Source organism: Gigantopelta aegis, chromosome 6, assembly GCF_016097555.1.
Source record: "Gigantopelta aegis isolate Gae_Host chromosome 6, Gae_host_genome, whole genome shotgun sequence".
Lineage (NCBI taxonomy): Eukaryota > Metazoa > Mollusca > Gastropoda > Neomphalida > Peltospiridae > Gigantopelta > Gigantopelta aegis.
The window spans coordinates 3682791-3696920 of NC_054704.1; the positions used below are offsets into that span (position 1 = coordinate 3682791).

General features: G+C 33.1%; 1 protein-coding gene across 2 annotated transcripts in view; it reads right to left on the bottom strand.

Annotated features, from left to right (window-relative positions):
• LOC121373882 (guanine nucleotide exchange factor subunit RIC1-like) overlaps positions 1 to 13806 on the bottom strand; it is a 68938-nt gene extending 55132 nt beyond the window's left edge. For both annotated transcript variants that reach the window (XM_041500678.1, XM_041500676.1), the window contains exons 1-4: positions 13638 to 13806; positions 10889 to 10996; positions 9353 to 9447; positions 3552 to 3662 (exon numbers count right to left, since the gene is read on the bottom strand). In XM_041500678.1, the coding sequence (XP_041356612.1) occupies positions 3552 to 3662; positions 9353 to 9447; positions 10889 to 10996; positions 13638 to 13778 (455 nt within the window). In that variant the 5' untranslated portion in view covers positions 13779 to 13806. The remainder of the gene's footprint in view (positions 1 to 3551; positions 3663 to 9352; positions 9448 to 10888; positions 10997 to 13637) is intronic.
• Positions 13807 to 14130: the final 324 nt, after the last annotated feature.

Consider the following 14130-nt stretch of genomic DNA (forward strand, 5'->3'; position numbering starts at 1 on the left):
GAAGATTATTTATTAGTAGTGGTAACACAAGAACTCTATGTAATTAAATGTCTCATCTACCATAAACTTATCTGATGTCACTGACAGTTGCATCCACATTTCATCTTAATACATGTTTAAATAATAAACATAAAAATTAAAATAATCTACCTAATTACAATTTTATTTTTATTTTTCTACAGACATTGTGATGACCATCCATAGGTTCAACTATAAACCAAGTTTCATTGATCTAGTTCGTGAAAAATGGAGCTAAACACAAAATTTTCCTTTAAAGAGACACCTCAGTTTGCTACCATTGTAATATGTTTTCCACTAAATTTACAGTCGAATTGTATATTAAATGTGTAGACCTAATGTTGGCAAGCAGTCCAAACTGGATTTGGTCTCCAAATAATTTTATATGAATGAAAAACATTGTTTTATTAGGGAATAAAACGAGGTTTGACCTAGGACATTTAATATATATAATGTACCGGTATTTAGTGTCTCCACGAGTACTTGAGTACTCAGGCATTGGTCGAGTCTTGCAAGACTCAAGTCCATTCACAGGACTCGAGTATCTGTACAAGGGAAAGCACTCTCATTTCATTATATTTCTACATCACTTTGCCATATGTTTGCCACCGGTTACGTTACTGGGAAAAAAAAACTTTAATGTGTGGAATCATTTTTATTTAGATCTAAAAAGAATAAACTAAATGTCATCTGTACAGTATTCGTCTTACTTAGTTATACCGACACTACTACAAGTACAAAAGTTTGTTTTATTTAATGACGCCACTAGAGCACATTGATTTTTTTATCTTATCATCGGCTATTGGACGACAAACATATGGTCATTCTGACACTGTTTTTTTTAGAGGAAACCCGCTGTCACCACATAGGCTACTCTTTTATGACAGGCAGCAAGGGATCTTTTATTTGTGCTTCCCACAGGCAGGATAGCACAAACCATGGCCTTTGTTGAACCAGTTAAGGATCACTGGTCAGTGCAAGTGGTTTACACCTACCCATTGAGCCTTGCGGAGCACTCACTCAGGGTTTGGAGTCTGTATCTGGATTAAAAATCCCATGCCTCGACTGGGATCCGAACCCACTACCTACCAGCCTGTAGACCGATGGCCACCACAAGTACAATGTGAAAACACCAGATTTTAAAAGCACCCTAGATTGACGATAATACACTGAACAATGTAGGTAATTAATTTCAGCAGTAACTAATCAACGATATAAGTTAATGATATGATCATACACTAGTTTCTCTTTTTAATGTGAACGGCTGGCAGTCACAAGACTGAACGTTTCTGAATGCAGTCATATGGCATGATTTAGCATCCATGTTCAGCGTTACTTTACTTTATTCCTTAGTCTCATTATCAGTATTGGGTATGGGTTTAATTTGACCCTTGAGTACCTGAGTCGTGGAAGCCCTACCAGTATTTAATATGCATTTTTAATCATTAAAACATATTTCTGTTACTTGGCAACATCTAACAATGTCCCCCATCCCCCAAAATGTGGAGAGGCATTTACATAGGCCTACAGCTTGTTTACCGATCCATTTCATTTATTTCTAATGAATAAATATTGTTTAAAACAAAATCAATAAAAAAAATCCCAAAAATGCATAACCTATTTTGATTTGCATAACCATTTTGTAAAATTGAAAAACAAAAGATGATTGCTCATTAGTACATTTTACACTAAAACAATATGGCATATTTCTAGATGTTATGCAGAGATCCGTATATACAAACAATTGTTTTTCATGTCTCAAACTGAGACTGTTACACACCACTTCTTTACATTGTACATTACTGTTGTATCCTAGAGTACAAAACAAATCTGCCAGTAGTTTTATACAAGTATCATAAATTAATATAGATAATGTTGATCACAACCCTGACAATTTCAACAGCCTTAGTAACAATACTAAAATACCAACAGCTTGCACACATACTCATAATTTTATTGTGGAATGAAAAGCACCTACACAAACTGTATAAATATGAACATGAACATAACAAAGAAATCACTACATCTGGGTTAATTACAATCAATAGGGACATACAATATACAGATCGCAGCAACAGGTGTAATCAAACAAATTGCTCAAACAGGTGCAAGTTCACCGAAACCATCTACGGAACCGATCTTTTCTGGTACCGTGATGGCAGCATTTCACTAAAATCACAGAACCACAATTTTGTTTTCCATTATTATTATATCTAGTGCGACTATTCAACAAAAATTATATATATATATATATATATAATAAAAAAATTAAAACAGTTTCCATGACCACAAGGCACAGAATTGAAAAAGTGTTTCCCCATGAAATTTTAAATCCTTTGGCTGAAGGTGTTTACATTATATGTTCTGAATAATTCAAAAACTAAAATTTATATTCTTAAAGCTTAAACAAAAATTATTTGAATGTGAAATTTTTAAATATTAAAGGAATATTATAATAATAAAAGCACCCAAGTAGTAAAAATGTGTTATATTTGTCTATATTGTATTAACATCCCTATATGTAACACTGTATGCCTTCTATCAGTATCTTGAAATAACAGAGAGTTAAATGAATACATTCTTGGAGGAAACACCCTAAATATAATAGAAATATAAACTATACTGAATATTAACATCCGAGTTAAGACATTATATTACTAAATAAGAACATCATAAAAGTGATATATTTCAACATCGCTACATATGTACTTAGATTTCTATTTTAAATGTTCTCAACAGATGAAATGTTAAAACCTTCCAGTTGTGCATGAATGTATTTTACTGTCTGCGGTAATTCCCATAAAGCCATAAATACAACTGCCAGTGGGTAACCTGCATAAAACAACGAAGACAATAACATGCTTCACTGGGTTTGTCATGACAAGTTGCCAAACTGAGGAGAAAATCAGACACGAGGACAGTGTTATATAGAGTTTTATCTGATCTAGGCTTTGACAGTTACTGAGTCAGGTATAGAGTATACCTCATTTAAACCTGAGGTCAAATTTAAAAATGTTTCTTTGTTGTAATAGGACCCATCTGTGGGCAATACAGCCATCTGAATATAACTTGAAACAAATTAATACAAATTATGGTTGGAAATATTATGTCTGATTCTTTTCTTAAGAATATATGAATGAATTAATTATAGAATGAATGAATGAATGAATGATTGAATGAAAGAAACAATTGATTGAATGAAAAAAAATTACTGACTGACTGAACGGATGGCTGAATGATTGAATGAATGAACGAAAGAACGAACGAACGAATTAGTGTTTAACGGATCCCTGGGAAACACAATACCCATGGCTATTGGGTGTTAAACAAAGGGAATAGTAGATGTTTGTTGGTTTATTCTGTGTGTGTTTTTAAGGAAACTTTCTCCCTAAATATAATTTCACATACTTTATGTGTCATTTATTGTGACACTGACTCCTTCAGACTGCACCCCCCCCCCCCACACACACACACAGATGGGAGACACAGAACAGCTGTTGACTGCAAACTGAAATAACTGAAACTAGACTCACCAAGAGATTTCTGCGGAAAGTTCAATGTGTGAAACTTGATAGAGCTTTATGGCAGGAACACTGTCACTGTCAAGAATCCCATTTATGTTGTATTTCGGAATGAAGGCTGGCCTGAAACACACGGAGACGTTTTACTTACTAATATCAAACTTTTATTAACTCAAATCATAACAAAGTCCAGTTCAAGATGACTGCATCTCTGCATTGTGAGGGTCGGTGCTAAACTGTAAGATACAAGTTAAGTTTACAAACCATGCATGTTAATCCTTCAAACAAGAGCCAACACTGTACTGCTTTCAGGGAACTCAGTGTTAACACCTGTTTTATTCAACACTCCAGGGTGTGTGCTACATCGTATATAACAGTTCTAACAATCACAAGATTTACCCAATATAGAACATTAATAAATAAAAACATATTGGAGGAACAATTACCGGTACATGGAACTGCTTTAAGATCTCAAATTTCATCTCTGAATCCTCATTCAGTACGAGGGTTTCTGCCAGAGGGTATGAAAGGTAAAATTACATACCCTAAAATCTTGGAAATTAATGGATAATTTTTTTTTTTTAAAGAAATATTATAGTAAGAGAACTGCTGTTTAAAATTAGTCGAAGTATGTAAAATGCAGGTCCAATTTGAAAAGATTTCAAACCCATAACCATCTAGTAGGGTCACCTATCATCTGTTTTGTTTTTATTACATACCCTCAAATTATCTTCTGGCAGAAAGCCTCAGTATGTCATACAACACAAAACGTTCATTAAAATAACCTACTCCAACTAGTAAATGTAATAATCGACACAGATACTGTTAGACAAAGACACAGTTCTAAAAACATGTCCACAAGACACCACATCTTGTAAGAAAGTGCTGACAGTTTTAACACTTTTGCTTCTGCTATCGAAAACATGTAACTTCATAATATAGATACATTTGTTGCAGTGGAAATATTTCTAAAAACATACTTGACCATGGACTTTAAAAAAAAAAAATGAATAAAAATTACCATTACTTAATTATTAAATTAATAATTATTTAATAATACTGCTGTAAAAACATATCTGATAGAGTGATTGTTAAAAAAACTACAAATTTCAACTTTTCTATAGGTACTGTTGGTTAAATTACTTTTTTTATTTTTCAAATACGATCATGAAAGTAATAAATGATGAAACGACACTGACCTAAATAATCAGATCGTAATAAGTTACAAGGGAGATAATTGAATCATGACCTTGTTCACAAAAATATAAAAATTATTTCTACATTTTCAAATAAAATGCAGTGAAAATACGACTTTTCACCAAATATCACTGTAATGGTTGCTGTAGATCTATATATTTCACTGCTATGTATATAACAACTTGTTTTATTTCATTATATCAAACAGTCAGTGACTTAAAGCCAATTTCGCACATTTAAATATAATTTACATGAATGTTACTGACAGTAAACATGTGATATATTGCTAGGTACCAGTAGGCTAGTAAAAGTCGTCATTTCCTTTGTGCACGAAACAAGCACTTTTGTCAACGTAATGTAACACTATCACCACTGTATTTCCAATTCGGTGAACAGATCACATGTCAGTCTTGTTTATATTGAATTATATCATCTGAGCTTTCGGCTCAACTTGCCACTAAATGCAAATGTTTTAATTTGAATTACAGAGCTGACAAGTATATCTGGCAATACACTGTGTTTCTATTTTTGAACATGTGGCAAACCATTTATAACACAATACACAGTAGACATGCAGTATGACTACTACCAAGCAGTTCCCTCTGTAGAGTATACAGGTGTTAGTATCCATGCAGTCAATGATTACATGTTACAGTAAATATTAATAAAATCTACTAGTTACAAATTATACATGTACTACCAGTTGTTAGTTACCAGCTAACACAAGTTAATAATAACAATTAGTATCCCATGAAATAAACACTTTACTATTTATTACATACTAATAGTAATAGTAATAGTAATAATAGTAATAACAACAACATATAAATTAAAATGATTTAAATAATATTAATGTATTTTCCGTACAAGATTCAAATTTAGGGGGCAGCCTGTGGCTAAGTGGTCATGTGTGGTCAGTTTTGGTTTGATCCCCATCGGTGGGCCCATTGGGCTATTTATCATTCCAGCCAGTGCACCATGACTGGTGTATCAAAGAGCGTGGTGTGTGCTATCCTATCTATGGGAAGGTGTATATATAAGATTCCTTGCTACTAATCGAAAAGAGTAGCAGGTTTCCTCTCTATGACTATACATATATGTCAAAATTATCAAATGTTTGACATCCAATAGCTATGATTTATAAATCAATCTGCTCTAGTGGTGTCATTAAACAAAACCAACTTTAAGATTCAAATTTAATTTTTGTCAGAAATGATCTGCTTGTCCCTATGTGTGCTCACATTGACTGTCACTGGCCATCAGCCCTTCAGAATTCAGAAAATAACTCGGCAAAAACAAACAGTGATGCAAAAGTAGTTTGTTTAGGTAAAATATATACTTTATCTCAATATTTCTATCTTAAACACTTATTTTAGTATCAATGGCAAATTCTTTTACTAAAATGCTGCCATTAATTAATTTTTCTTGAATGCAGACTAACTGTATTTAATGTGTGAAATGATCGGCAATCCAAATAAACATATTCATATTTAAACTGAGACAGGCTGGCTATGGCTACTCACTACTTACCAACATTTGTGTTATTTGTATCATTAACCAAGATGTCAAAAACAAGTTACTTTTAAAAAATGTAATCCACATTTTGTAAATGACATGTAATACAGGTACTATATCGCTAGGTGCATACATGTATTCCTTTTAAGAAACTGTTTCAAATATTAAAACATTCAGAGCCAAATTTACAAAGCTTATTTTACTCACATGTGTGTAACTGCATGTATTTACAATTTACTTAAACACATGCATTTAAGAACAGGCTTCATTAATCCAGCACACAATCTTTCACTCATTTTCAATGAAATATATGATTATACATCTTGTAAGTATGCATGCTTCAAGCAATACTTAAAAGTAGACACCACAGAAAAATAGATTTATGTTTTTGGCATAATGAGTGCTGCAATAAGGGTTTAGCATGCAAATGTATACTGTATAATATTTGTACACACAAAACACAGCTGAGGGTAACAGTGAAAGAAAGCAGTCAGGTGTTTAACTAATTCACACAATATATATGACATGTAAATAAATTCATATATTCTCTGCACAAAATGGATGTCATGATGGGAGTGGGTAATGAGTCGATGTTTATTTCAAACCTTTTTTATTATAAAATACTGAAAATATGTTTGATCAGATTCTGAAATTGTAAGAGGAGCTTACCAAAAATTAATTCCGTACTTACATTTTCTTACATATATATATATATATCACTATATTACTACACTTTTTACCAGAAATATAATAAAGGTTTAGTTTGGGCCTAACTGAAGTCCCCAAGTGAGTTCCAAATGTTTGAGTATTGTGAAGAATTGAACCACAAAAGCCCTGATGCTCAACCCAAAAAGCAAGCTGCCACTTCAGTATTAATATATGGCTGTAAATACACTTACTAACCTTTTGGAAAAAAAATTAAAAAATTTTTGTATTCGTGATCTGAAATATACAAATTGGACACAAAAGGTTTCCCACTAAAATTTACTTGAAATAATACTTATTTTTTAGCAAATTATCTTGGAAATATGAGATTTAAATAACTGAACATCTGCTTTTGTACTTGTTTAATATGTTACTATTTTTTTACTCTATAGAGTACTTTTTATCAACAAGAATGTGACGAATTTATTAGGTCCAAAAGTAATTGCAAATTAAGACTTATCATATCAACTTATATTTCCGTGCCTATATCCAATTAAGATTGAAGCACGCTGTCCTGGGCACACACCTCAGCTATCTGGGCTGTCTGTCCAGGACAGTGAGTTAGTTGTTAGTTAGTTAGTGAAAGAGAACAAGGTGTAGTAGCCTTACACCTACCCATAAGAACTCGATCTGGGTTGGAGCTGGTACCAGGCTTCAAACCCTGTACCTACAAGCCTGTAGTCTGATGGCGTAACCACTGTGCCACCGAGGCCGGTGATTGATCATAACTTATAGTCAGGCCTGAAGTGTCTGTGTGTATGGGGGGGGGGGGGGGGGGGGGGGGGTGCAATCTAGTGATGGTGCAACAGTGTCGGGAAGGCGGAGAACAGCCTATTAATTTACCTTTATTCATATATATTTTTGTCCTCAAGTGGGGGGTTACAATTCATATGGGCTTGATACTAAATTAATTTTTGAACAGCAGTCCATGACTGTTACATCTACATTATTATATAGCTATATGCCAAATGGTCAATATAAAGTTATTGTTAGATAATAAACACTATTATTTTATAATTTTAAATTGCTATGTATTAGGCTCCAAAAAGATTAGTAATTTGAAAGTTTGCTTCATGCAGTTTTAAACTCTTTCCAACAAAAGCTTTAACTTGGAATAATTAAAATCCCCAGCAAATTAATACAAGAGCAGACCAGTCAAAAGTGCTTAGCAGAAATCGTGTACCTCCTCCTTTAATAGTTCATGTATGTGAAATTAAAGCTGACATATCAAAGTATTAAAGAGTACCAACAATTGATAGTTTCAGTAAAATAACCTTTCAAACTGGTGTCAGGCCTGTGAAAATTGTGAGAGCGATAGTTTCATTCGTGTGTCACTCACGTGGGTATAGTTTTGTGGGACCCGTTTTTCGTTAGCATAATGAATTTGTGACATCATTTGAATGGTTGTAGCGGGTTGCGTGAGGGAAGACTGGGTTGCTTGAGTTTGTTTCTGTGTAACCCAAAAATGGTTTACACAAATTTTCAATTCTTGGAGGCCTGTGGTATATTAAAAACTTCAAAGTGAATCGTAACTAGCATGCATGGGAGTTTAGTTTCAAGCAGCATATGATCATTTCATGGTCATCACCAGGTTAATTTTTAGGTTCTAAAGAACCGTACTGTCCATTATTTATATTCTCATCAAACAATGAGACTTAGCACAATTTTTTTCAAAAGAGAAGAAAATCAAACATGCCACCAGCAAAATCAGCCATGCTAAAATTAACTGAAATCATACCTGACAACGTATGTAAGACTATTTAGTTCAATTAGGAATTATTCTGTGCATCCCACCCCCAGAAACTTTAGTTGTAGTAAACAATATTTAAATAGTATTCAAAATAAATCATTTTGGATTATATAACTACCAGGTGAAATTATTATAAATATAATACAAATAAAACGTTAACAATGACAAAAAACTGACAACCAATTAGCTAGGTTTGTATTCTGATCCAGACAACAGGGAACATTTAGTTCAGTATCGTGTCACAGTTCACTACGCAAGTTTCAGAGATCGCCACACAATCTTAAAACATTAAACAGTAGTTGCTAATCAATTTCCAATTGACCAAAAATTTTGAAAACAAAATGTTCCCTGTTGTGTACACTTTTAAGTCCTCAGATTTCAAGGAAATTATCGTTTCTGGTACCGTGTTGGTAAAATCATGGAACCGAAATTTCATTTCCTATGATTATTATATCGAGTATGACTATTCAACGAAAATAATATATATAATTATTTAAAAAACCCAGTTTCCATGATCACAGGGCACAGAACTGAAAAGTGTTTCCCATGAAATTTGAAATCCTATGTCCTGCACTTAGCACTGCACAAAAACACCAGTGAACATACCGGTACAAAGAATACGAATACATGTAATGTATCAACTTACGGATGTCGGCCTTCCATCTGGACAAACAAACAGTGGTGGTTCGGCACAGACACGTCGATCTCCACCTTGAAGAAGAGCACGTGACACTTTGATGTCTGAAATTAATAAACACAACATTTATTTTTTATTTTATTTTTTTTAAATATTTATTTTCCCCAGTCCATTCTGACCATGTCAAGGTTGGGGAGCCTTGAATTCATGGCCTTACATCAAAGTAATATAATTTATATACAAGTACATATATCTAATTTGTTGTATAATAATGTTATATAGTCATATATAATAATTTGATACATAAATGCATTTGTAATGTTTCTGTATAAATTAAAGATTGGTAAAAAAACAAAACAAATTGCTATGACGCATATAATGGAAAGGACTGGGAAATATAGGAGAAGAAGAAAGAAGATATAAATGGTTAAAACACATAATAATAAATTGATAAATAAATAAATAAGCAAACAAACAAAACAAAACAAAACAAAAACAAATATAAATAAATAAATAAATAAATACATGGGGGGGGGGGGGGGTGTGTGTAAATCTATACTAGCGCGAAACGAAAAAGACCTGGAATTTGAAACAAGCTATTGTTAGGAAATACGTTTCAGTCAAAGAGATTAAGCCATGGTGTCCATTGTTGATTAAAAATTTCGTAATTGCAATTCTTATATAAAATAAATCTTTCTATTTCAAACTTGTTTCGCAAAATGTTTTTAACTCCATTGATATTTAATATTTTTTTCTGTACTTTTATACAGTAGATATAATATTTAATGTTGATAATCAACCAATTTACAAAGTTACTATTTTTGTTATTGATCATACCAAACATAACAATATCTTGACTAAAAATAATGTCAATTCCTGTTTCAGTCAATATCCATTCTCGTATTGATTCCCAAATATGGTTAACCTTGTTACAGTGAAAGAAAAGATGTTGTAACGTTTCACATGAAGCTTTGCAGAAGTCGCAAGCATTAGAATCCACGTAATGTATCATATACAAAAATGTATTAGTAGTTAAGAGTCTGTGTACTATTCTATACTGAAACCATGATAATGTTGTGTCTTTTACACATCGAAAAGGAATAACATAATACTTTTCCCATTTCTTTGTACCATACATGTATCCTTCATTTGCATATTTCAATTGTGCTTTTGGAATGACAGTTTGTGAATTTAACATATCATACATATGTTTACAACCGCTTTTTTCTTTTAATAAATGTTTTATCTTAAATGGGAAAACAGGATTTTTAAGATTTGTGAAAGTGTCATTGTTTATGTTTTCTAATTTATTTATAAATGATTTAACAGCATTTGTTATTGATGCATATTCCAAGAACACAACATTTAATACAAAGACAAATAGTGTACATACATGCATTCTACTAAGTGGAAGAAATTACTTATTTACATTTACATCAAACAAAATTTAATATACAAATCAGATTTCTAAACAAAAATTACTAATGACCAAAACAAGAGATATAAAAGCCAAGAATGACAGAAAAGTCAGGCTGAAGTACCTACCATTATAGCCAGCATGGACGAGTCGGGTTTCCATTCGGCCACCTTGTACGTTCCAAACTCCTCTTGACATTTCTGAGACTGCGTGTAAGTGACAATCTGAATCGATGGCTACAACAAAACAAATGTGGAATTTACAACAAAACAAATGTGGAATTTACTACATTCTGAGAATGTGTGTAAGTGACAAATTCAATCTGAATCGATGGGTACAACAAAACAAATGTGGAATTTACTACATTCTGAGACTGTGTGTAAGTGACAAATTCAATCTGAATCGATGGCTACAACAAAACAAATGTGGAATTTACTACATTCTGAGACTGTGTGTAAGTGACAATCTGAATCGATGGCTACAACAAAACAAATGTGGAATTTACTACATTTCTGAGACTGCGTGCAAGTGACAAATTCAATCTGAATCGATGGCTACAACAAAACAAATGTGGAATTTACTACATTCTGAGACTGCGTGTAAGTGACAATCTGAATCGATGGCTACAAAACAAATGTGGAATTTACTACATTCTGAGACTGTAAGTGACAATCTGAATCGATGGCTACAACAAAACAAATGTGGAATTTACTACATTCTGAGACTGTCTGTAAGTGACAATCTGAATCGATGGCTACAACAAAACAAATGTGGAATTTACTACATTCTGAGACTGTGTGTAAGTGACAATCTGAATCGATGGCTACAACAAAACAAATGTGGAATTTACTACATTCTGAGACTGTCTGTAAGTGACAATCTGAATCGATGGCTACAACAAAACAAATGTGGAATTTACTACATTTCTGAGACTGCGTGTAAGTGACAAATTCAATCTGAATCGATGGCTACAACAAAACAAATGTGGAATTTACTACATTCTAAGACTGTCTATAAGTGACAATCTGAATCGATGGCTACAACAAAACAAATGTGGAATTTACTACATTCTGAGACTGTGTGTAAGTGACAATCTGAATCGATGGCTACAACAAAACAAATGTGGAATTTACTACATTCTGAGACTGTCTGTAAGTGACAATCTGAATCGATGGCTACAACAAAACAAATGTGGAATTTACTACATTCTGAGACTGTGTGTAAGTGACAATCTGAATCGATGGGTACAACAAAACAAATGTGGAATTTACTACATTATGAGACTGTGTGTAAGTGACAAATTCAACTTGAATAAATGGCTACAACAAAACAAATGTGGAATTTACTACATTCTGAGACTGTGTGTAAGTGACAAATTCAATCTGAATCGATGGGTACAACAAAACAAATTTGGAATTTACTACATTCTGAGACTGTCTGTAAGTGACAATCTGAATCGATGGCTACAACAAAATAAATGTGGAATTTACTACATTCTGAGACTGTCTGTAAGTGACAATCTGAATCGATGGCTACAACAAAACAAATGTTGAATTTACTACATTCTGAGACTGCGTGTAAGTGACAATCTGAATCGATGGCTACAACAAAACAAATGTGGAATTTACTACATTCTGAAAGCATACCTTTTCGTAACCAAAAAGCATACCTTTTTGTAGCCAAAGAGCAATTCTTTTGTCATAAACCCATTTAATATTTGATTGTATTAACCCGTGTAATAACGGTATGCAAATTTCATGACATATGCAAATTTAAAAGTTCATAATGCTACTTTCACCTGTCAATAATTGAAGGACTCGGTGCTAAATAGGGAATAAGTCACATTTTGAAAGTTTTGAGAAATATACCAACATATAAGTTTTTATTAATTTCACATTTACCTTTACCATAAATACAATTGTATGAATGTACTGGGTTTCAATATCTCTATATATAATTATATAATTATGTTAATATTACTATGTTTGTACATAAAATGTTTTTTGTCATGTAAAAAGAAAAATGTTGTGTTTGAAATATATCAACAAATAAGCTGACTTCGCTTGACATGATTCTTCGTGACAATTTCTAATCGCTAATTATTAAAATGCAGTTGGCTTGGATTTTTGTTGTTTTGTTTTTTATTAAATAACATGTACAAATGTGGGTACGAACTGGTATGCCGATGTTCCTCTGGTTACGAACTGGTATGCCTTTGGGTACGAACTGGTATGCTTTTGGGTACGAACCGGTATGGTTACGAAACGACCTGATACCTTTGCACTGAACGGTATCTGGCCATCCGAATGTTGGTCAACTTGTCCAAAAACCAACTCAACTCAACCCAGTGGCTGGTCGACTCACCCAAACTGTTAAGTCAACTCGCCCCATAAAAGCAAGTTACAGTGACAATCAGTCTTAAAATGCTTGACCAGGCACTCAGTCGGTGAATGATCTGTGTAATTGCAAAGTCGACCTGAGCTAGTCTTAAGGTTGGAAGATTCACTAACATGAACACGGAAATAAGTACAAAAAAATTAATGTTTAAACAGTGTTTTGAATGTATTACGTTTATGAGTATATGCAGGTTACGATGTGTACATATTTTAAGTGTTGCTCAGCAGTAGATTGTTTTGTCAGCACAAAGCTGTCATTTAAATTTATGATTATGACATAAATAAATTTTATTTTAAAATAGTGACAGTGGAAAGATAACCACCTGCTACCCCATTCCATTAATATAAAGAGGGAACATCACCCTAACCAATGGTGGAGGGGTATTGTTGGATATTTTGCCGTGAAAACACATATAACACCTATTATGACAGCTAACTGGTAAACGTCAAATTATTGTGGACGGTCCGAACTGTCACTCACCTTTGAATACCAAATTGTCAGAGTTTCTGCTGATAAAACCGCAAAAAACATACGATCACAACTACTAACAATGTAGTGAATTGGAGTGGAGTCATTTTGTGATTGTTTCAAGTATTTCGGCCAACCGACAGGGAAATACATGTCGTCTTGGAGTCTTTATGCCACAAGTACATGTCAAGAAACCATCTTGCAAATAGTATAAACGTAAACTACGACGAGTTTTATTGGCTGTCTGTCAGAATCTTGACCTATACAAATCTCTGTTCTAGCAGGTGCCCGATATAGCGTTCAAGCGGAAGTTGATGGAAAGGAGTAAGCGATTTCATTTCCGAATATAATTAGAAGTTGAATTAGTAGAACATTTTATTATATTTACCATTAGTAAAGTCTAGAAAAATCCTCATAAATGAAAAGTATTTAAAAATTAAGCTAACATAATAACAAAAGACTGACTATGTTTGTAATCGAAACAACGCCCTGTCGAGTTTTCAAA